The 22,108-nt window shown below is 44.7% G+C and overlaps 2 protein-coding genes across 3 annotated transcripts in view; one reads left to right on the top strand and one right to left on the bottom strand.

Annotated features, from left to right (window-relative positions):
• Positions 1–3,540: 3,540 nt before the first annotated feature.
• On the bottom strand, positions 3,541–11,023 carry CUNH15orf65 (chromosome unknown C15orf65 homolog). The gene is made up of 2 exons (XM_042687829.1): positions 10,779–11,023; positions 3,541–4,005 (listed from the first exon to the last, which is right to left on the bottom strand). Exons 1-2 carry the CDS (start codon positions 10,794–10,796, stop codon positions 3,658–3,660), a joined length of 366 nt encoding a protein of 121 aa, XP_042543763.1. The 5' UTR covers positions 10,797–11,023; the 3' UTR covers positions 3,541–3,657.
• Positions 11,024–11,177: 154 nt separating this feature from the next.
• Ccpg1 (cell cycle progression 1) overlaps positions 11,178–22,108 on the top strand; it is a 39,581-nt gene continuing 28,650 nt past the window's right edge. For both annotated transcript variants that reach the window (XM_042687786.1, XM_042687785.1), the window contains exons 1-2: positions 11,178–11,315; positions 20,086–20,154. In XM_042687786.1, the coding sequence (XP_042543720.1) occupies positions 20,095–20,154 (60 nt within the window). In that variant the 5' untranslated portion in view covers positions 11,178–11,315; positions 20,086–20,094. The remainder of the gene's footprint in view (positions 11,316–20,085; positions 20,155–22,108) is intronic.

Raw genomic sequence — 22,108 nt, 5'->3', positions numbered from 1 at the left:
AGCAAAGGCTGACACATCACTGTACATGTTGTGTGTTTGTTGGATTACACAAACATGGGTGCTGTGTCATTGTTATTATGTAAGCACTACACACAACTGCATAACTTCCTTTTTTAAAAAATAAAATACTGGGGGCTGGGAAGGTGGCTCAGTGGTAGAGCGCTTGCCTTGCATGCCCTGGGTTCGATTCCTCAGCACCACATAAGCAAAAAGAAAAAAGCCAGAAGTGGCGCTGTGGCTCAAGTGGTAGAGCGCTAGCCTTGAGCTGAAGAGCTGAGGGACAGCGCCCAGCCCAGAGTTCAGGCCCCACGACTGGACCAAAAATAAATAAAATAAATAAAATAAAATACTGTTTTTCAGACAGCATCTCCCTATGTGTCCAGGCTGGCCTGGAACTCCTGGTTCTCTTGTCTTGGCCTTCCAGGTGCTGGGATTATAGGACTCACTCTCATAGCTTCCTATGGGCATATGTAAAGATCCATCAAGGGCTGTGACCCATCTCTTGAGGATCCAGTCTACATTAGCCACGCTCCGGAGACTGAAGGAAACAGAACGCCTACTTACATTAAACGAAAATCACAGAGGCCACTGTTTTGGTCTCCTCTGCCTCAACAGAGAGGACACTAAAAATCAAAATGGAGCAGTTAGGATAAAGTTCAAAGTTTTCAAACCCAAATCAATTTATCTGATCTTCTGATAAGAGATTAAAAATCAAATTTGAGGCCCAGTGCTGGTTGCTCACACCTATAATTCTAGGTATTCTTGAGGCTGAGATCTGAAGATCTCTGTTCAAAGTCTAAAGGACTCATCTCTATTTAACCACCAAAAAGCTGACAGTGGAACTGTGGATCAAGTGGTAGTCTTGAGCAAAGAAGCTCCTGGGCAGCATTTAAGCCTTGAGTTCAAGCACACACACACACACACACACACACACACACACACACACACACACACACACACGCGCGCGCGCGCGCGCGCGCACACACACACACACACACACACACACACACGCTCCTGGGCAGCATTTAAGCCTTGAGTTCAAGCTCCAACACACACAGACACACCTCTCTCTCTCTCTCTCTTTCTCTCTCTCTCTCAGAAGCTCCTGGGCAGCATTCAGGCCTTGAGTTCAAGCTCCAACACACACACACACACACACACACACACACACCTCTCTCTCTCTCTCTCAATAAAACCTCTTTATTTCTTTCTTCTGCTTTAAAAATTAAAGTAACTTTGAAAAGACAAATTAGTTTTTTTAAATTTATTTTGCTTTTTTTTTTTGTAGCCCTGGGGACAGCCCCAGGAGTTCCCCAGGACTGCCAGGCAAGCCTCTCCCACACAGCCACATCCCGGGCAGTCTTTGCTCTCTCTTTTTTTTTTTTCTGTTTATAAAACCAACCTCTTCTGCGTGGAACACATACTCTATTTTATAGAGGAAGAGCTTCCTGACAGCCCAAAATAAAGGCAATTAAGGGTGTGGAGATGGAGTTTAGTGGTAAGGTACTTGCCAAACTTCTGTAAGGTCATAGGTTTGAAGGAAATGTAGCACCACAAACAAAAAAGGCCAAAATTAACTTTTTAAATTTTTTTCTACTAAGATTTATTTAGCAAAACAGGATGAAGTAGGGAGAAGCAAAGCAGAAGTAGGTACTCCTGCTTGATGCACAGAGCGGTTCAACCAAAATTACCATCTTTAAGCCGGGCGCTGGTGGCTCAGGCCTGTAATCCTAGCTACTCAGGAGGCTGAGATCTGAGGATCACGGCTCAAAGCCAGCCCAGGCAGGAAAGACCTTGAGACTCCTGTCTCCAATAAACCATCAGAAAACCGGAAGTGGCGCTGTAGCTCAAGTGGTAGAGCGCTCACCTTGAGCTGAAGAGCTGAGGGACAGCGCCCAGGCCCAGAGTTCAAGACTCACGACCGACAAAAAAAAAAAAAAATTACCATCTTTAGGCTGGTATGGGATGTGGTGGTACCCACTATAACCCAGCTCTTGGGAGGCTGAGGCAGGAGAATCTTGAGTATGAGGCTGCTTTCACGACATGGCAAAATCCTGCCTCAAACACATACAAACACACCTTTAAGCTGTTGTAATGTTCTCATTCATAATTTAAAAAATTAAGCTATGAGACATTCATTTTTTCTTTTTTTCTTTTCTTTTGGTTGGTTGTAGGGCTTGAACTCTGGGCCTGAGCACTGTCCCTTAGCTCTTCAGCTCAAGGCTAGTGCTCTACCACTTGAGCCACAGCACTGCTTTTTCTGCTTATGTGGTGCTGAGAAGTAGAACCTAGGGTCTTATGCATGCAAGGCAAACACTCTACCACTAGAGCACTAGCCTTGAGCTGAAGAGCTGAGGGACAGCGCCCAGGCCCAGAGTTCAGCCCACAGGACCGGATCAAAAAAAAAAAAAAAAACAACAAACACTCTACCACTGAGCCACCTTCCCATTTTTTCTTATAAGCAGGTTAAATGATGCTTGGCAAAGGAAAAAATAGTATGAAAAAAATTTTGCCAAATGCTGATGGCTCATGCCTATAATCCTAGCTATTCAGGTGGCTGAGATCTGAGGATCATAGTTCAAAGCCAACCCAGGTAGGAAAGTCCTTGAGACGCTTATCTCCAATTAACTATCAGAAAACCAGAAGTGGCACTGTGGCTCAAGTGGTGGAGCACTAGCCTTGGGCTGAAGAGCTCAGGGATTCTATCCAGGCCCAGAGTTCAAACCCCATGACCAACAACAACAACAACAAAAAGGAATTTCATGGCATCACCAAACAACCTTCCTCTTCCTATAATGTTGACATAATTTCCTTGTTTGCAAGCTTTATGTAGCTCCTCATTGTAAGTCCATCTCATGTAGTGACAAAAAATAAAAATAAAACTAGGTTTATTCTTTAGGTCATGACTAAGTTCTTTTATTTTCTTCTTGTTCTTTGTTGTTGTTGTTGGTGGTGGTGGTTGTGGGGCTTGAACTCTGGGCCTGAGCACTGTCCTTGAGCTCTTCAGCTCAAGCTAGGGTTCCACCACTTGAGTCACAGACCCAGACCCACTTCCCGTTTCTGGTAGTTTATTGGAGTCACAAGACAGTGCCTAGGCCCAGAGTTCAAGCCCTAATACAGCTGTTTTTTTTTAAGTGTATAAATGTGCTATATAATGTCCTTCCTTAAAAACAAAATAGCAAACCAGGTGCTGGTGGCTTACACCTATAATCTTAGCTCTTCAGGAGGCTAAAATCTGAGGATCATGGTTCAAAGCCAGCGTGCGCAGGAAAGTCCATGATACTCTTATCTCTAATAAACCACTAGAAAATGGGAAGTGGTGCTGTGGCTCACGTGGTAGAGCACTGGTCTTGAGCTGAAGAGTGCAGGGACAGTGCTTAAGCCCAGAGTTCAATCCCCATGACTGGCAAAAAAAAGCAAAAACCATTGCATAGGCCTGTAATCCCAGCCTTCAAGAGGCTGAGGCTAGAGAATCAGGAGTAAAGGCCCACCCTGGGGTACACAGCTAAACCTTGTTTCAGAAAACAATACAAAAACTGGTTTACTTTAAAAAATTGTATTCAAATCTTTTTATATTCTAAATTTAGGCACAAGCCCTAGATTGAAAAATCATTTTTACGAATTTGTTTCATCTTAAGTTGTCAAGGGAATTTATTTTCACAATGTATGTTGAAAATTAGGACAATCGAGGGTTCTGGTTCTATCAGGGGCAGTATTTAGACCGTTATTTTGATACATCCCAGTCGCTCTGATATGGTTGGAAAATTTGTACTCCTTGGGAGTGTAATTGCAGGGAAAAAACTGTGGCATTGGTAAAAATTCACCATAGTGGCTTGAGTTGGTTTTATACATAATCATCTTGGGTTTGGAGAGTGAGGTGGTGGAACAGAGTGACTTCGGGTCCAGCATGCAAGAGAACACTGGGTTGCCCGGGTTCACACAGGTAGGCAGCGGCTCGCATTTCATCTCCATGTCTGAATTGGAAGCTTCAGCACTTTTCTTATCCTAAAAAACAGATGCAGAAAAGTCAGCCTCAGGCTGGGAATGTGGCTCAGTGGTAGAGTGCTTGCCTGGCATGTATGAAGCCCTGGGCTCGATTCCTCAGTACTACATACACAGAAAAGGCTGGAAGTGGCGCTGTGGCTCAAGTGGTAGAGTGCTAGCCTTGAGCAAAAGAAGCTCAGAGACAAGTGTCTAGGCCCTGAGTTCAAGCCCCAGGACTGGAAAAAAAAAAAGCCTCAATGATTAAGAAATAAGAGTTCAATTTATTCCCCCAGCTCTCTTTTCAGCATGTCCAGCTCTCTTCAGGGAGTCATTTGGCCTTTTGCATGGCCCAGGCTAGCCTAGAACTCATACAGATCTTCTTCTGCTTCCCAGGTGTGTTGGGGTTACAGGCATGAGTGGCCACCATGCCCAGCGTGGGGAGAGTCATTGATTGTTTGATTTTTGCAGTACTAGGACATGAACCTAGGCCCCAAGCATGCTGGGTAGGTTTTCTATTCCTCCAGTCATCTTGAATCAGGTTTGTTTGTTTGTTTGTTTGTTTGTTAGTTTTTGGTCAGTCATGGGGCTTGAACTCTGGGCCTGGGTGCTGTCCCTCAGCTCTTCAGCTCAAGGAGAGTGCTCTACCATTTGAGCCACCATGCCACTTCCAGTTTTCTGGTTGTTTATTGGAGGTAAGAGTCTCATGGACTTTTCCTGCCCAGGCTGCCGTTGAACAACGATCCTCAGATCTCAGCCTCCTGAGTAGTTAGGATTACAGGAGTGGTCCACCCAGTGCCTGGTACCCAGGACTTTTGTTTTGTTTTACAGCAGTCTGGGGACTGGGGACTGTCCCAGATTTTTTTTTGCCAGTCCTGGGACTTGAACTCAGGGCCTGAGTACTGTCCCTGAGCTTCTTTTTGCTCAAGGCTAGCATTCTACCACTTAAGCCACAGTGCCACTTCTGGCTTTTTCTGTGTATGTGACACTGAGGAATTGAACGCAGGGCTTCAGACATTCTAGGCAAGCACTCTACCTCTAAGCCACATTTCCAGCCCCCCAGATCTTTTCTTGTTTTACTGAAGGCTAGCCCTCTAACACTTGAACCACAGCTCCACTTACTGGCTTCTTGGTGGTTAACTGGAGATAATAATCTCAAGGAGTTTTGTGCTTGGGCTGTCTTGAAACCATGATCCTTACATTGTGGCATCTTGAGTAGCGAGCTACCCTACACTGCTTAATATAATGACACTTAAAATCAGAGTAAAATAATCAGGTACCAGTGGCTCATATCTGTGATCCTAGCTACTCTAGAGGCTGGATATGAGGATTCCAGTTTGAAGCTAGCCTAGGCAGAAAAGTCTGAGATCCTTATCTCCAAACTAACCCAACAAAAAGCTGTGCTAGAAGTGTAGCTCAAGGAGTAGATTGATAGCCAAGTGACAGCATGAGTCCCTGAGTTCAAATCCCAGTAGTACCCTTAAACAAACAACAAAAAACCTTTCTATTGGCTGGGAATGTGGCTTAGTGGTAAGGTGCTTGCTTAGCATGCATGAAGCCCTGGGTTCGATTCCTCTGCACCACATACACAGAAAAAGCCGGAAGTGGCACTGTGGTTCAAGTGTTAGAGTGCCTAGCCTAAAGCAAAAAAGAAGCTCAAGGGCAGGACCAAGCTATGAGTTCCAGTCCGAGGACCAGCACCAAAGAAAAAAACAAAACCAAGAAAACCCCACCTAGGGCTGGGAAGTTGGCTGAGTGGTAGAGTGCTTGCCTTGTATCCATGAGGCCCTGGGTTCGATTCCTCAGCACCACATAAGCAGAAAAAAGCCAGAAGTGGTGCTGTGACTCAAGTGGTAGGGCACTATCCTAGAGCTGAAGAGCTGAGAGGCAGTGCCCAGGCCCAGAGTTCAGCCCCCACATCTGACAAAAAAACCCAAACAACCATCTAACCCATGGTTTGTTTAAGAATAAAACTATTAGCTGGGTGCCGGTGGCTTAGGCCTGTAATCCTAGCTACTCAGGAGGCTGAGATCTGAGGATCATGGTTCAAAGCCAGCCCGGGCAGGAAAGTCTGTGAGACTCTTATCTTCAATAAACCACTAGAAAACCGGATGCTGTGGCTCAAGCAGTAGAGCGCTCGCGTTGAGCTGAAGAGCTGAGGGATAGCACCCAGGCCCCATGTTCAAGCCCCACGACCAACAAAAAAAAAAAAGAATAAAACTGTTAAAGGAGCTCTTTAGAGTTGTTTTTTAGAGTTTATTAAAAATTGACTTTTAAATCAACTTTACTTTGAAACTGTATTTATTGCTTAATTTTATCTGAGAGACTAAACAATACTTTAGAAACTCATATTTTCTTTGCAAATATAAAATAAGTATAAATAATGAAATAGAGCTGAATGTGATGGCGCATCTCCATTATCCCAGCATGAGAGAAGCTGAGACGGAAGGATAATGAATTCAAGGCCAACCTAGCTTAGGGAGGCCCTATCTCAAAAAACAGTAAATAATAACCTCATATCTCTTTGTTTTAAATGGACTTGAGACTGGTTATAGTTCTTCTTCACAAAATGCTGCTATTGTTACGTGAGTACAGCCCGAGTGACTGAGTGTGAGGGCTGGATGTCTCTCTGTCTAGCAGCTGGTGTTCAGGTAGGCTAGCCAGAGAAAGTGGGTGGCCAGACTCTTTGCCTCCCTTGTTACCCCATCTGCCAAATGCTATATCCGAGTGCCAAGAGAGCTGACACTTGCTATAAACATCCATGGAAAAACCAAGTAGGAGAGGTGCTTGGATTTCCAGAAAATCCTGCTCATTTCTAAGAAGCCATAGACATTCATCTGGTTTAGGATCTCATCATTCCCCTTCATTTCATTTCATCTCCCAAGAATCACATCAATAGGTGCGGGGTCTTGTGATTGGTCCCACTATTCTGAGAGGGGAGAAGGGAATTAGAAACCATAACATGGTAAGTTGAAATGAACCTGAGGTAAAATAGTGTACTACCCCCTCTTTTCTCCCCCCAGTGTCTCCCCCCCCACACCAAATTCCTAGAGGCCAGTTTTTGATTTAAAGCACTGTAAAGGGGGCTGGGAAGGTGGCTCAGTGGTAGAGCGCTTGTCTTGCATGCATGAGGCCCTGGGTTCAATTCATCAGTACCACATAAGCAAAAAGAAAAAGTCGGAAGTGGCGCTGTGGCTCAAGTGGTAGAGCGCTAGCCTTGAGCTGAAGAGCTGAGGGACAGCGCCCAGGCCCAGAGTTCAGGCCCCGTGACTAGACCCAAAATAAATAAGTAAATAAAGCACTGTAAAACCGTATTCAATCTACTTGTCAGTCAACTATTAATTTTGTACATAAAAGTCTTCCCTAAGCCAGGCGCCTGTGGCTCATGCCTATAATCCTAGCTACTCAGGAGGCTGAGATCTGATGATCTGGGTTCAAAGCCAGCCCGGGCAGGAAAGTCCATGAAACTCTTATCTCCAATAAACCACTAGAAAACAGAAGTGATGGGCTGAGAAGATAGCTCAGTGGTAGAGCGCTTGCCTTGCATGCTCAAGGCCTTGGGTTCGATTCCTCAGCACCACATAAGCAAAAAAAGAAAAAAGCCGGAAGTGGCGCTGTGGCTCAAGTGGTAGAGTGCTAGCCTTGAGCTGAAGAGCTGAGGGACAGCACTCAGGCCCAGAGTTCAACTCCACTACTGACCAAAAAAAAGCCTTTCCTAATAAACTTTTTTTTTTTTTGGTCAATTGTGGGGCTTGAACTCTGGACCTGGGCGCTGTCCCTCAGCTCTTCAGTTCTTGCACCTCAGTGCCACTTCCAGTTTTCTGGCAGTTAATTGGAGGTAAGAGTCTCATTGACTTTCCTGCCCAGGCTAGCTTTGAACCATGATTCTCAGATTTTAGCCACCTGAGTAGCTAGGATTACAGGCATAAGCCACCAGTGCCTGTCTGAAACTTTGGTTTTTTTTTTGTGGAGACAGGTTCTTGCCCTGTGACCCCAGGTTGGCCTTGAACTCCTATCCTCCTATACCAAAGTCAGTGCTGGGATTACAGACACGCATTATTATCACGCTTCTCAGGTTATTAGATTTCTTCTGCATACTCCAGAGATTTTATGAAGTTTATACACCTACCCATTTTGCAAAAAAATCGACACAAATTTGTGGTATGTGTAGTCTGCTATTGTATGAGAACTAGAGTTTTCTTTCTTTCTTTCTTTCTTTTTTGGTCAGTCGTGGGGCTTGAACTCTGGGCTTGGGCGCTGTCCCTGCACTCTTCAGCTCAAGGCTAGCACTCTACCACTTGAGCCACAGCACCACTTCCGAGAACTAGAGTTTTCTAAAGAAGCTACATCTACAAACTGGCTAGAACGTTGATGACTGAATATAGGTGGAATGCTACAAATTCCAAGGAGAAAGATCTTGACCTCTCTTCAGGCCCTTTTAGTAGCCATTTACTATCATTCAGATCTAATATCTTTGTGCCTGTGAGTACAATTTACCACCTTCAAAGCTAATTACACCAGACACCTCCACTGTAACCTCCCTGTGAGGTCTATATTTTCAGTGTCTGCCTTTATTTAATTATTTTGTGCCTGTGCTGGCTTGAATTTAGGGCCTTAGCATTGTCCCTTAGTCTTTTCACTCACAGATGGGCTACCACTTGAATTACAGCGCTACTTCTAGCTTTTTGGTTGTTAATTAGAGATAAAAGTCACACAGTCTTTCCCACTCAGTCTGACTTCAAAACATGATTCCTCAGATCCTCCTGAGTAGCTAGAATTACACTCCCGAATCTCCAGTGCCAGCTATCTGCCTTATTTTATTAAAGATCATAAAGAACTTTCTCAGAAGGTGTAACAGTGTCTCCCACATTTAGAGTTGTCCTTGGCAAAGTTACTTTCTCTCCAGGCACAGTGTTCTAATTTTTAAAAAGAAGCAGCACTTAAATGATAAAGATGCTAACAGCTATAGATCTTTTGGTAGGTTTACCGTACTCAGAACATCTAGTGTAACCTTCAGCTCATGTCCAAATGTTCAATGCCCTACTTTATGGTAGCCATGAACACAAAGCAAATCAACTACCTTGACGTTTAACTTGCAGGAAAATAATTTGTTTAGAGAAGTACAGGAGCCTGTGCCCGGAGGTAGAGTCCAGTGCTCAATGCCAGCCAGAAAAAACAGACTTAAATCTCTCTCCCTGTGGTTCCCCCCTCCTCCTCCTTCCTAAGTCAGGTGTTTTTGAATCCCCAAGGATGGGGCTCCGAGACAGAAGCCCTCTCATTTTTAAGATGACATACCTTGGGCATGTAATGAAGCCCCCCCATCTACGTTTTAATTTTTTTGGGGGGGGGTCTGGTGGGCCTGAACTCTGGGCCTGGGCGCTGTCCCTCAGCTCTTCAGCTCAAGGCTAGCGCTCTACCACTTGAGCCACAGCGCCACTTCTGGCTTTTTTTTTTTTCTGCTTATGTGTGCTGAGGAATCGAACCCAGGGCCTCGTGCATGCAAGGCAAGCGTTCTACCACTGAGCCACCTTCCCACAGCCCCTGCGTTTTAATTTTTATATGAGGTCTCATCAAGCTGGTAACTACCTGCCTCAACAGGTGTGTACCACTTTGGCTTAAGGTTTTGAGTTCCTGAGTAAAATAACATTTATTAAAAAAAAAAAACAAATGAAAACGAGCCTTTGAATTAAAAAAAATTCCATCGCATAGATCGTTATTATGAAAATAATAACTTTTTTTCCTGTTTTGGTGTCGAGTCACTTGAAGTTACAATTGTCCCCAAAGTACAAACAACTGAGGTCTAACTGTAAAGCACTTTTTTGTCTGTATTGGGGTCAGTATCTTCTTTTTAAATGTCTTTTTTTTTTTTTAAACTTAGTTGACATTGTAAGGAAATATTTCGAGTACCTGAAACCCAGGATTTGAAATATTTCCTTACAAAGGGGACAGAATTGGAGCTGGGGGTTTAGCTCGGCTGAAGAGCGCCTGCCTGTCGAGCGCAAGGCCCTGAGTTTGGTCCTCAGGTCTGGGGTTAGGGTGGGGAGAAAGCTATAAAAGACCAAAAAAATTATATATATATAAATGGCAACACCAAAGGGGACAGAATTAAGCCTTAACTTTCCAACAAGTGCATTATGTATTTTTCTTTTCTTCACCTCCTCTTTTGGACAAAGTACAATGTTCAATTATGAGCCGGGCGCTGGGCACTCACCCCTGTAATCCTAGCTTCTCAGGAGGCTGAGATCTGAGGATCGCAGTTCCAAGCCAATGAACCAGCAGAAAAGCGAAAGTGGCGCTGTGGCTCAAGTGGTAGAGCGCTAGCGCCCAGGCCCAGAGTTCAAGCCCCACAATTGACCAAAAAAAAAAAAAACAACAGCAACCAAAAACAATATTAAACCATGAATATTAAAGTGTAGGGTTGCAAAAGCGCTCGCTCAACCACGCACAAGGCTCAGGACTCGATGCCCAGCACCGCAAATAAGCAAGCAAAATAGAATTCAGGAACCTTGGAACTGTGTACAGCCATCACTAGAATGTCAGCAGTGGAAAAACAGGGCACTCCCGCCCCCTACCCAGTCACGATTGAAAGCTAGTGCATTTGCATTTGCAAATATAAAAGCTTCGCGTTGGCCCAGGGAGGAGTCCTTGTTGGTGGGGGGGGAGGGGGGAGGGGAAGCGGGGGGGAGGGGAAGCGGGGGGGGGGGGAGGGGGTAAGTGGGTGGTGCCTCAAATTTTATCTAAGAATACCCAAATTTTATCAATACAAAAGCTCCTTGAGCCTCGAGCCCCAAACCCACCCAGTTTGGGTCAGTCATTCTCCCTCCGGGTTTTAATTTCTTCAGCAAATGCAAAGGTTGATATATCCGGCGAGGGCCCTGAGCCCTTTTACCTGCAACCACTTAAAGCAATAAGAGAGAGGGGCTGGGTCAATATCCGATAAAGCGACGGGTCTATTCCGTAGTTCGGTGGGTGGAAACCGCGAATCCTTTGTAGTGGTTTGCAACCCGTTTCCATAGCAACCGGCCGCCGGCCCAGGAGCCCGGATGGTGAGAAGATCCGTGTTCGTCAGGCCCAGTTTCCGGCCGCGGTGGGCTGCGCTGCTCTTCGGGATTCGTAGTTCTTTTCCCCCGCAGCCTTCAAGGCCGGAGGCGCCAGCAGAACTACAAATCCCGGCATGCACCGCGACGCCCCGCCAGCCGCCGCTGCCCGGCTGCGGACGCCTGCGAGCGAGCAGGTTGTTGTTTTTACGAGAGGCGTCACTGGCACCTGGAGCCGTGACCGCCGGCGTCGTGACAGCCGGCTCCTTCTGCTGGAGGTGGCGCTGCTGGGGCCAGGTAAGGTCGTGGGTGAGTTTCGGCTGTGAGGAGGAGGGTTCGGGTCCCGCTGTCGGTGAGTCTTATCCGAGCGGACGCCGGGGAGGTCTCCCTTCGAGGCGGGGGCGGCCCCGCGGCGGGCACTCGGGCTCCCAGCGCGCCCGGCCGCGCCGCGACCTCGGGCGGCAGCGACCGTGCGGACTCCGCGGCCCGGGCCGACCCGAGCGCCCGCCTGGGGGAGTCTCCACCACTCCCTGAGCCTCATCTGCAGCCCGCGAGCTGTGCGCGGCGTCGGGGGGTCGGGGAGCTGGCGAGCCCGGGGAACCCCGCGAGGAGCCCGCGCTCCGAGTCCGTATGGTAAGACGTTCGGCGCGCTCACCTAAGCCCCCCCCCCCCCCCGCCGGTGTGTCGGTGACGGGCGAGCCCCGAGGTGCCCGGGAGAGACGAGATCACAGGGTCATTTTAATGAGGCTGAGATTTCCGCTCTTCACACGCCGGTCCCAGAAGAATCGAATCCCCTTTTCCCCTGGAGCGCTGAGCTTGCTTCACGGAGCGGGCCCGGGTGGCAGTGGTCCCGCGCGGCGCCGGCGCGCGTGCCAAGTTTATCTAGTTAATCCAGACCCTCTCCCGTGGGTGGGGGAGCGATCCTGCCAATTAAGAGCGCTCCTTGGGTGGTGAGATTTGCACTTCCCCTGCTTCTTTAGCTTTAGGAACGGAATGAGGCCTTTAAACAACAACAACATATATATAGTTATATATATACATACATAGTTATATATATAATACATATATTATATAATATATCTACATAATATATATAGAGATCTATATCTATATAATAGATATAGGCATATCTATATATAATATTTATAATATATATATTTATATATATATAGTTTTAGTTGCTAGTTGCTCTAGCACTGCAAGTTTTAGGAGTGATTTGTCCTTTTCAAAGGTGAGTTCCCCCAAGTTACTGTTACGGCATCCTGGCCTAAGGTTAAAATCTTGGTGTTCCTCCCCGCCCTCTCCCTCTCCCTTTCCCCCCTCCCTCCCCATATTTACCATATGAATAATTAACTCCTTCTGGAATTGAGGTCACTGGCAACTACGGACGTGTGAGTTTTAACCACTTCCCAGTTAAAGCTGCTGGGGAGCCTGAAGTCTTAGACAACTCCCTCCGGAGCCTGAGGCTGGAGGGTCTCTAGTTGGAGGCCCCCAGCCTAGGCAATTTAGCCCCAAAATGAAAGGGTCTGGGGGATATAGTTTGCCAACGAAGTATTCCCCTAGCTTGGGGGGCTCTGGGTTCAATCCCTAGTACAAAACCCCCACAAAACCTGGAACCAGTTTTGTACACTAAACCGCAGAGCCGGTGGTTGTATTTGTTTTGTTTTGTTTTCTCTTTTGTGCTTGCTTGTGTGCCCAACGCCAATCTTCACGGAGTAGGTGCTGTTCCTTAGCCTTTTGTGCTCAAGAGTAACACTACCACTTGACCCACAGCTGCACTTATGGCGTTATGGTGGTTAATTGGAGATGGACTTTCCTGCCCAGGCTGGATTCGAACCAAGATCCTCACATTTCAATTTCCTGAGTAGCTAGGATTACAGGTGTGAGCCATTGTGGTCCTGCCCTATGCCATTATTATAACACTGAATAATTTGAGTACTGTATTCTACATGTGTAATATTTTGGACCCCCTTTTTTTTGGGGGGGGGTCCAGTCGTCGGGCCTGAACTCAGGGCTTGGGCACCGTCCCTCAGCTCTTTAGCTCAAGGCTAGTGCTCTACCACTTGAGCCACAGCACCATTTCCAGCTTTTTTCTTTTTGCTTATGTGGTGCTGAGGAATCGAACCCAGGGCTTCATGCATGCAAAGCAAGCGGTCTACCACTGAGCCAGCTTCCCAGCCCCTTGTTTTTGTTTTATTTTTATCCATTTATTGGATATGGATACATAGGTTGCATATTGGTTACTTAGCCCATATTTTGACCTTTCTCCCTCCCTCCTTCCCTCCCTTTTTTCCCTTTCTTTTTTGTCAGTCATGGGGCCTGAACTCTGGGCCTGGGCACTGTCCCTTAGCTCTTTAGCTCAAGGCTGACACTCTCCCACTTGAGCCCCAGTGTCACTTCCAGCTTTTTCTGCTTCTGGGGTGCTGAGGAATCGAACCCAGGGCCTCATGCATGCAAGGCAAGCACTGCACCACTGAGCCACTTTCCCAGCCCTTTTGATTTTTCTTAAAGAACATTATTTCTTTTTTAGCCAGTCCTGGAGCTTGAACTGAGGGCCTGGGCACTGTACCTGAGCCTCTCAAGGCTAGCACTCTACCACTTGAGCCACAGCACCACTTCTAGCTTTTTCTGTTTGTGTGGTACTGAGGAACCCAGGGCTTCATGCATTCTTGGCAAACACTCTACTAGTAAGCCACATTCCCAGCCCTGAGAACAATATTTCATAAGAGTAGTTATATGCCTTTGTGCCATTATCATCTTTGAAAAAAATTGAGATTTACCCCAACCAATCCTGTGTGTCCGTTTACTTGTAACAAAATATGTATTCTGAAGCTTGTTGTTCATTTGTTTTTTGTGCAGTAGTATTTTAGGTTCTCTGCTTTGGAGGTACCCTCTCCAAATTTCACTATTCCTCCCTGCCCCCCCCCCCCCCATTTCATACCTTTATTGTTAAAGTAGTTTTTTCTAAAAATGTTGAACACAGGCAACACTGGCAAGGCTGGTAACTCCCCCCCCCCCCCCCCCGCCCCCCCCCAGTATTTTGAAACAGGAAATGCAGACTCATCCAACAATACAGAACCACTACAGGCAGAATTAAGTCTGTGTATGTGCGGTTATGGTAAGGAAGTTGCTTTGTAAGAAATAACTATTTTTTAAGAACTCTCTCTTCTGATACTTTGCAGTTTTGACTAGATTAAAAGTCAGAAACAAGTTGGCTTCAGAAGCCTTTTCTGGGTAAACTTAACCAAATTATCTTTCAGTTTGAGTACTAAGATGAAATTTAGCCATATGTGTGCAGAATTGCATGTAACTAATACATTTTTAGGGATTTTTTTCTCCCTCAGTCCTGGGGCCTGAACTCAGGGCCTGGGCACTGTCCCTGAGCGTTTTTGTTCAAGTCTAGCACTCTACCACTTCAGCCACAGCATCACTTCTGGCTTTTTCTGTTTATGTGGTACTGAGGAATCGGCTTCATGCTTGCTAGGAAAGCTCTCTACCACTAAGTCACATTCCCAGCCCATTTAGGGATTTTTTTAAAGTCTTTATTGTAAAAAATTTTAAAAAGAACTTATAGGGTATTCTGAGGAAGTATTGGAACATAAGTAATAAGAGTTAGAAATTTTTCTCTTTAATCACTGGAAGCTACAAAAGGAATTCTTTATACTTGTCCATAAATCACTATCTTTTACTATCTTTCTGAAACCTTCTGGATAAATAGCAACACTACAATGAAATGAACAGTACTGGAATATGGGAATCAGAAGGCTTAATGAGTTATAAATAATAGCTAGTTGCCTTCCTGGGATATTTGTGAAGATGATATCAGATATGCAAATGAGTTCATTTTGTAAGTGGCAGACTGATCTACTTACTAAAAGTATTTTTGGACTACATAAGTGACATTTATTTACATAAGGAATATTACACATTTGAAGTGTGATGCCTTGATGTGCTACATATTATTTGATGGGCAAGCTTGAAAAAAATCAAAAGGGGCTTCATTTGATCTTTTGGTAGCACTTGGTACACTGTTTTCTCTGTTGAAGAAAACCTGGCTTTTCTCCTGACAGTGACTTTGCACTCTGCTGTAATAAAGGCTCTGAAATTGTAATGTGCTTTTCTGGTTAGGCCTTTAATTTTTGTTTTAATCTCATGTTGAAAAGTGTGAGAGGGATCATTTGTCTGACAGGAAGTGGCTCTTTTTTTTTTTTTTTTTTTTAAGGCTCTAAAATGGGCTTTTAGTTTACCTCATGAACAGACTACATTAAATAGGAAGTCAGGTCCTCAGAAGAGGTTCTTAGTAGTTTTGACACTTTCTGGGCAGGTTAACACTCGCCATCTGACTTTTTGGCTAGCTTCAGGTTAACTTGACCCTAGAATATTCATGTCAGATAGTCTTAGAAATTTATTTATTTATTTATTTTTTGGTTGGCCATGGGGCTTGAACTCTGGGCCTGGGTGCTAGTCCCTCAGCTCTTCAGCTCAAGGCAAGCGCTCTACCACTTGAGCTACAGCGCCACTTCCGGTTTTCTGGTGGTTTATTGGAGATAGGAGTCTCCCCGTCTCTCCTGCCCTGGCTGGCTTTGAACCTCAGTCCTCAGATCTCAGCCTCCTGAGTCCTCAGATCTCAGCTTCCTGAGTAGCTAGGATTACAGGCATGAGCCACCAGCTCCCGGCAGTCTTAGAAATTTAAAGTAATTAATAGCTTAGTGAATATGGTGAATGAAAGTAAAAGGAAAACAAATGAATAAAATGTGCTGATTGCTAATGACCTTTATAAAGTCATTATTACAGATTATCAACTAATTTTGTTGTTGTTGTTTTGTCATCTTTGGGCTTGAACTCTGGGCCTGAGCACTGTCCCTGAGCTCTTTAGCTCAAGGCATGCTCTCTACCACTTAAGCCACAGTGCCACTTCTGGTTTTCTGGCAGTTAATTGGAGATAAGAGTCTCTTGGACTTTCCAAGCCCAGCTGGCTTTGAATAGAGAGCCTCCAGAGTAGCTAGGATTACTGGCGTGAGCCATTGGCACCCAGCCTATCAACTGATTTTATAGATGATAAATACTTACTAGTATTACCACTAGAAAGTAACAATGCATGCACTCTATTCTGTAATCAGGTATGCAAACTTTTTTTTTTGTCGGTCAAGGGGCTTGAACTCTGGGCTTAGGCTCTTCAGCTCAAGGCTAATGCTCTACCACTTGAGCCTCCGTGCCACTTCCAGTTTTCTGAGTGGAGATAAGAGTCTCACGGACTTTCCTGCCCAGGCTGGCAAAAACCGGGATCTTCAGATCAGATCTCAGCCTCCTGAGTAGTAAGGGTTACAGGCGTGAGCCACTGGGGCCTGGCAAGATATGCAAATCTTAACAAATGCAATATTCTCCCTCCCTCCCCCCCCACCCATGTGGCGCTTGAACTCTTGATCTGCGCACTGTCCCTCAGCTCTTCAGCTCAAGGCGAGTGCTCTACCACTTGAGCTACAGCTCCACTTCCGGTTTTCTAGTGGTTTGTTGGAGATAGGAGTCTCACGGTCTTTCCTGCCCGGGCTGGCTTTGAACCGAGATCCTCAGATCTCAGCCTCCTGAGTAGCTAGGATTACAGGTGTGAGCCACTGGTGCTCGGCAAATGCAATATTCTTAAATGGAAGAAGGCAGCTATTAGAAAATTAAATTATCATTTTGTGAAAAAGATATTTGAAATAAAAAAGGATGTTTATTTTTATCCAGTTAGAACAACTCTACATTAAAAAAAATTGTTAATAAAATATAACACTGAGCCATAATCCAATAGTTGTTATTTCTCTGTTAAAAAAAAAAGTGTGTGCGTGTGTAAAAATAATGAGGCCTGGAGGCTTCCTAGTACCCCTGAGGGCAGAATAAACTTGTCTATCTCTCTACCCAATAATAGTCTTTGCAAGCTTTTTCAAAATTGAGTTCCTTGGGGAACTCAGGATCTTTCTCTCATTGAAAGAATGTCTGCTGAAAGGAACATTTCCCTATTTGCTGGTATCTCAGTTTCTTCTGGTTTACTCACTTTATTTCAAACTTTTTTTTTGGTTGGTCCTGGGGCCTGAACGCTGGGCCTGGGCACTGTCCCTCAGCTCTTCAGCTCAAGGCTAGTGCTCTACCACTTGAGCCACAGCGCCACTTCCAGCTTTTTGTGCTTATGTGGTGCTGAGGAATCAAACCCAGGGCCTCATGCATGCAAGGCAAGCACTCTACCACTGAGCCACCTTCCCAGCCCTATTTCAAACTTTAACAGAGGTGGGGTTTTCAATCCTCAAATAAGGCACTAGTGGGTTTTGTTTCCTAATTTCAGAGGTTGTTACATGGGAGAAGGAAACTTAGGAAGTAATGCTTTATTGATTCACTTCTACGGAAGTTATTTTCTAGATCGAGATAATTTGCTATGTCACAGTATTACTGCCTCTGAACATGGATAAAGTGAATTTATTCTTCCTTTGAGAATTTTCAGTGTTTCTCTACCCCATTATGCCTAGAAGAGCCAGCTTACCATGGACTGGTTGTCTTTATTTTTATGATGCACATAACCTTGAAGTTGGCATTTCTGCACTGTGAACTCAGCCAGCCATGTGTGTCTTTTTTTGAGGTAGGTCCTTGCTGTGTAGGCCAAGCTGTCCTGGAACTCATTTATCTAGCCCAGCCTGGCCTCAAACTTTCCCATCTCCACCAGCCTCCTAGGTTCTGAAATAATAGATGTGTACCGCTGCACCACACCTGGTTTTAGTAAACATTTTATTTTATTTATTTTGTTGGTCGTGGGGCTTGAACTCTGGGCCTGGGCGCAGACCCTTAGCTCTTCAGCTCAAGGCAAGATAAGACTTTCCTGTCCCAGCTGGCTTTGAACTGTGATCCTCAGGGCTCAGCCTCCTGAGTAGCTAAGATTACTGGTGCCTGGCTCCAAGAGGCCTTTCTTTTTTCTTTTCTTTTTTTTTTTTGGTCAGTTGTGGGGCCTGAACTCTGGGCCTGGACGTTGTCCCTCAGCTCTTCAGCTCAAGGCTAGTGCTCTACCCCCTGAGCCACAGCGCCACTTCCGGTTTTTTCTGCTTATGTGGTGCTGAGGAATCGAACCCAGGGTCTCATGCATGCAAGGCAAGCACTCTACCACTGAGCCACCTTCCCAGCCCCTCCAAGAGGCCTTTCTAACCACTATATTGTATATTCTAATTCCTGCAGCCCTCTCCTTTGCAACTTGTGAACAATTAGTTGGTCACATCTGGAAAGTAAACTGTCATTTTTCTTTCTTTTGGTTTTGATACTGGGGCTTGAAACTCAGGGCCTCACACTTTATTTTTCCTCAAGGCTGGTGCTCTATCTATCTACAGCTCTACTTCCAGCTTTTTGTTAGGTAATTGGAGTCTCCTGAATTTTTGTCTGCCTAGGCTGGCTTTGAACCATAATCCTCAGATCTCAGCTTCTAAATAACTTGGATCATAGATGAGAGTTACCAAGTGATAGGCTAAGTTGTCTTTAGAGAAGTTTTTTTTTTTTTTTTTTTAGTTTTCCTTCTACTGTTTCTTCTGAGTACTTGGGCATTGTTAAAGGCAGAGTAAGCTCGGTGAGTACTTGTTGAATGGTGGACTACAGTATTAAATGTTCCAAAGATGTCTCTAGGGTTCTTTATTGTTGGACAGAAATTAGAAAGTTAATTAGAAAGATTGTAAAAAACATTTTCATTCGTTACATCAGTATCTTTCTCAAGTGAAATGATGGCATTTTCACAGCTGGGGAGATGAAAGGTGCAGAAACGTTGGAAGAGTATATTGACGTACTCTTGATGGCCCTCTCATCTCACCTGGCTCTGGGGCCTTTGCCTACAGGCTATTGGTTGTTTTTCTTCGGAATTTCAGAATTATGGGATAATAGTGCCCCACATTCTTCTCCATCATGTGTAATTCTAGAAGATGTGGAAATGGAAACTGACATCACTACGTAGTAAAATGTAGTTACTCAGCAATGATGAGGGGTACCATCTTATCAGGTAACTAGTTCCAGTTACTTTTAATGAGGCAAAGTAATTTTTTTTAGTTTTACAAATTAAGTATGGTTTATTTCCTTGTGGGACAGGGGCTCACTATGTAGCTAGCCCAGGCCAGCCTAGAACTTGCTCTGAAGCCCAGGCAGTCCTGCAGGCCATTACTGCTGGTATCTCTTTTTTTTTGGGGGGGGGGGGGGTTCGGTCGTGGGGCCTGAACTCTGGGCCTGGGCGCTGTCCCTCAGCTCTTCAGCTCAAGGCTAGGGCTCTACCACTTGGAGCCACAGTGCCACTTCCGGCTTTTTCTTTTTGCTTATGTGGTGCTGAGGAATCGAACCCAGGGCCTCAGGCATGCAAGGCAAGCGCTCTACCACTGAGCCACCTTCCCAGCCCTGCTGGTATCTCTTCTGCACTGCATTGACCTGCTTCTCAGGGTGAAATTTGGTTCTCCTGCCCCTTCCACTCTGCGCCATCATATTCTACATTTTCTTTCACATTACTCACTCTCTTGCTAGGTTGATTACTTGCTTGCTGGCTGCCTGGCTGTCTGGCTTGCTACTCCTTCTCCTTCTCTCCCTTTCTCCCTCTTTCTCCATTCTGTCTTCTTCTTCTTCTTCTTTTTTTTTTTTTTGCTCATCCTGGGGCTTGAGGGTCTGGGCTCTGTCCCTGAGCTTTTTTGCTCAAGGCTGACACTCTACCATTTGAGCTACAGCTCCGCTTTAGGCTTTTTTTGTAATTGGAGATAAGAGAGGTACTTCAGACCTTGATCCTCAGATCTTAGCTTTTGAGTAGGTAGGATTACAGGCATGAGTCATTGGTGCCCACCCTGCATTTCCCTTATTTCAACAATTTAACTGTCTATATTATTATAGATCAGGAGGGTCTCTTTGTCTTTGATCTGTAAGTATGAAGTCAAATGTCATATGGTAAATCTATGTATGAGTGGGTTGTCTCGGTTTTATCTGAAGGTCAGTAAGCCATCTTTCATAGTTGGGTATCACCTGGAATAAGAGCTTCCTATAGAATGTTTAAAAAATGGTACCACAAGTCAATATGTTCTTGTATTTGTAGACCTAAAAAATGTCTGAAAATTCCAGTGACAGTGATTCATCTTGTGGCTGGACGGTCATCAATCATGAGGTAAGTTATTTATACTTCTTATGAGGCAGTTTGTAATCTTAGTGTTAGCAGTGTTATAAACTGTTCTTTGAAGGCCTATATTTTTATGTATTTAAAGTAAATGTATCAGTGTAGCTTGAACATTTTCCCTTCAATATTAGATCTGACTGCTTAAGCTCCTCCCAGGTTAGTTGATACCTTCTATATAATTGTACATAGTTTTCCTAGCTTTGAGACATTTGGCAGCTGCTTATTGAGTCTTGTTATTGATAGGCCTTGTCCTTGGCCTATATTCTCACAATTTTTAAGAAGTGCCCTGTGAGCCAGGTGCTAGTGGCTCATGCCTGTAAATAGCTACGTAGGAGGCTAAGATTTGAGGATCTCAGCAAGCCCAGCAGGAAAGTTCATGAGACTCCAGTTAACCACCAAAAAGCCAGAAGTGGAAAAAAAGTAGAGAATGTAAGGCCCTGGTGTGTTCAAGCCCCAGAACCAGCACCAAACAAAAGGGGGATTGGGCCTGTAATATAGATTATTTCAGTTCTTTCTTGGAGGTAGGTTTTGGGCAGGACAGAGTCACACTATATTGATCTTTAATTTGTGATACTTAGCCTCATGAGTGCTGGGATTATAAGTACCTACCACCATGTTTTGCACTCATTCTCTCTCCTTTTTGGCAGCAGTTAGATTTGAACTCAGGACCTTGTGCTTGTTATGCATGTCTCTGAGCCATGTCTGCTTAGGCTTTCTGCTGGTTATTTTGGAGATGGAGCCTAGCTAACTTTCCTTCTGCCTACCTAGTTTAGCCTCCAACTGCTAGGATTACAGGCCTGAATAACTGATGCCCAACTCATTCTTGTTTTATAGTTGTGAAGACTAAATGTTAGAAAAGTTAGTTGAGTAATTTGGCTGAGTATATAGCTAGAAAATTGACCAGACTGTCAGTAAAATGGAGAACGTCTGTTTATGTTGTATTATAACAACTTGATAGGACCTTAGGGCTAGAACTGTCACCAAACAAGCTTTATATAGCATGATGCACACAATATACATAACTAGAACGTAATAAGCATTGGTTTATTTTCTCAAACTGATAATATATTCATTATAGAAAATGTAGAGAAGCCAGGATTGTGGCTCATGCCTATAATCTTAGCACCTTAGAAGGCTAAGATCAGAGGATTATAGTTAGAAGTCAGCCTGGACAGGGAAGTCCTTAAGATTCTCTCCAATAAAATAGCAAAAATGATGGACTCGAGGTACGGTACCAAAAATAAAAAGAAAAATACAAGCCCCAGATATTGCTATGCTTCAAAGGGAAGGTCATCAGATCCAAAGTAGGTTGGTTCAGTTAAGTCCATAGAAGCTTATGGCAGGGAAACATCAGAATAAATTCTCAGGTTTGGAGTTTGTGTCAAGTAGATCCAGAAACAAAATGCCTATGCTATTTGATGAACACATAAAATACATTTGAATCTCAGAAATGGTGTGTGTGTGCACGCGGGCATACATAAGTGTGCATGCATGTGTGAGCATGTACTCTCCCAAGCTTGAATTCAGGGCTTAGGCACTATCCCTGAGCTTTTTTGGCTCAAGGCTAGTGTTCTACCCTCTGCTTCCAACTTTTGAATACTTAATTGGAGATAAGAATCTCATGCACTTTCCTGCCTGGGCTGACTAGAAACCATGATGCTCGGATCTCAGCTTCCTGAATAGCTAGGATTGCAGGCATGAGCCACTAGTTTAATTTGTAGACCCATATTCAACAGTGCACTTTTGTAAGGTGTTATAGAATATAAAAAATTAAAATTTGCAACTCATTCAAAGATACAACCACATGTAAATAAACTTTTTTTTTTTGGCCAGTCCTGGGGCTTGAACTCAGGGATTGGGCGCTGTCTCTGAGCTGCTTTTTTCAAGGCTAGTACTCTTTAACACTTGAGCCACAGTGCCACATTTGGCTTTTTCTGTTTATGTG

This window comes from Dipodomys spectabilis, unplaced genomic scaffold (genome assembly GCF_019054845.1).
Source record: "Dipodomys spectabilis isolate Male_0828 unplaced genomic scaffold, ASM1905484v1 ptg000108l, whole genome shotgun sequence".
In the NCBI taxonomy this organism is placed as follows: Eukaryota; Metazoa; Chordata; class Mammalia; order Rodentia; family Heteromyidae; genus Dipodomys; species Dipodomys spectabilis.
The sequence above is the reverse complement of the archived record's forward strand: the minus strand, read 5'-3'. Positions and strand labels throughout refer to the sequence as shown.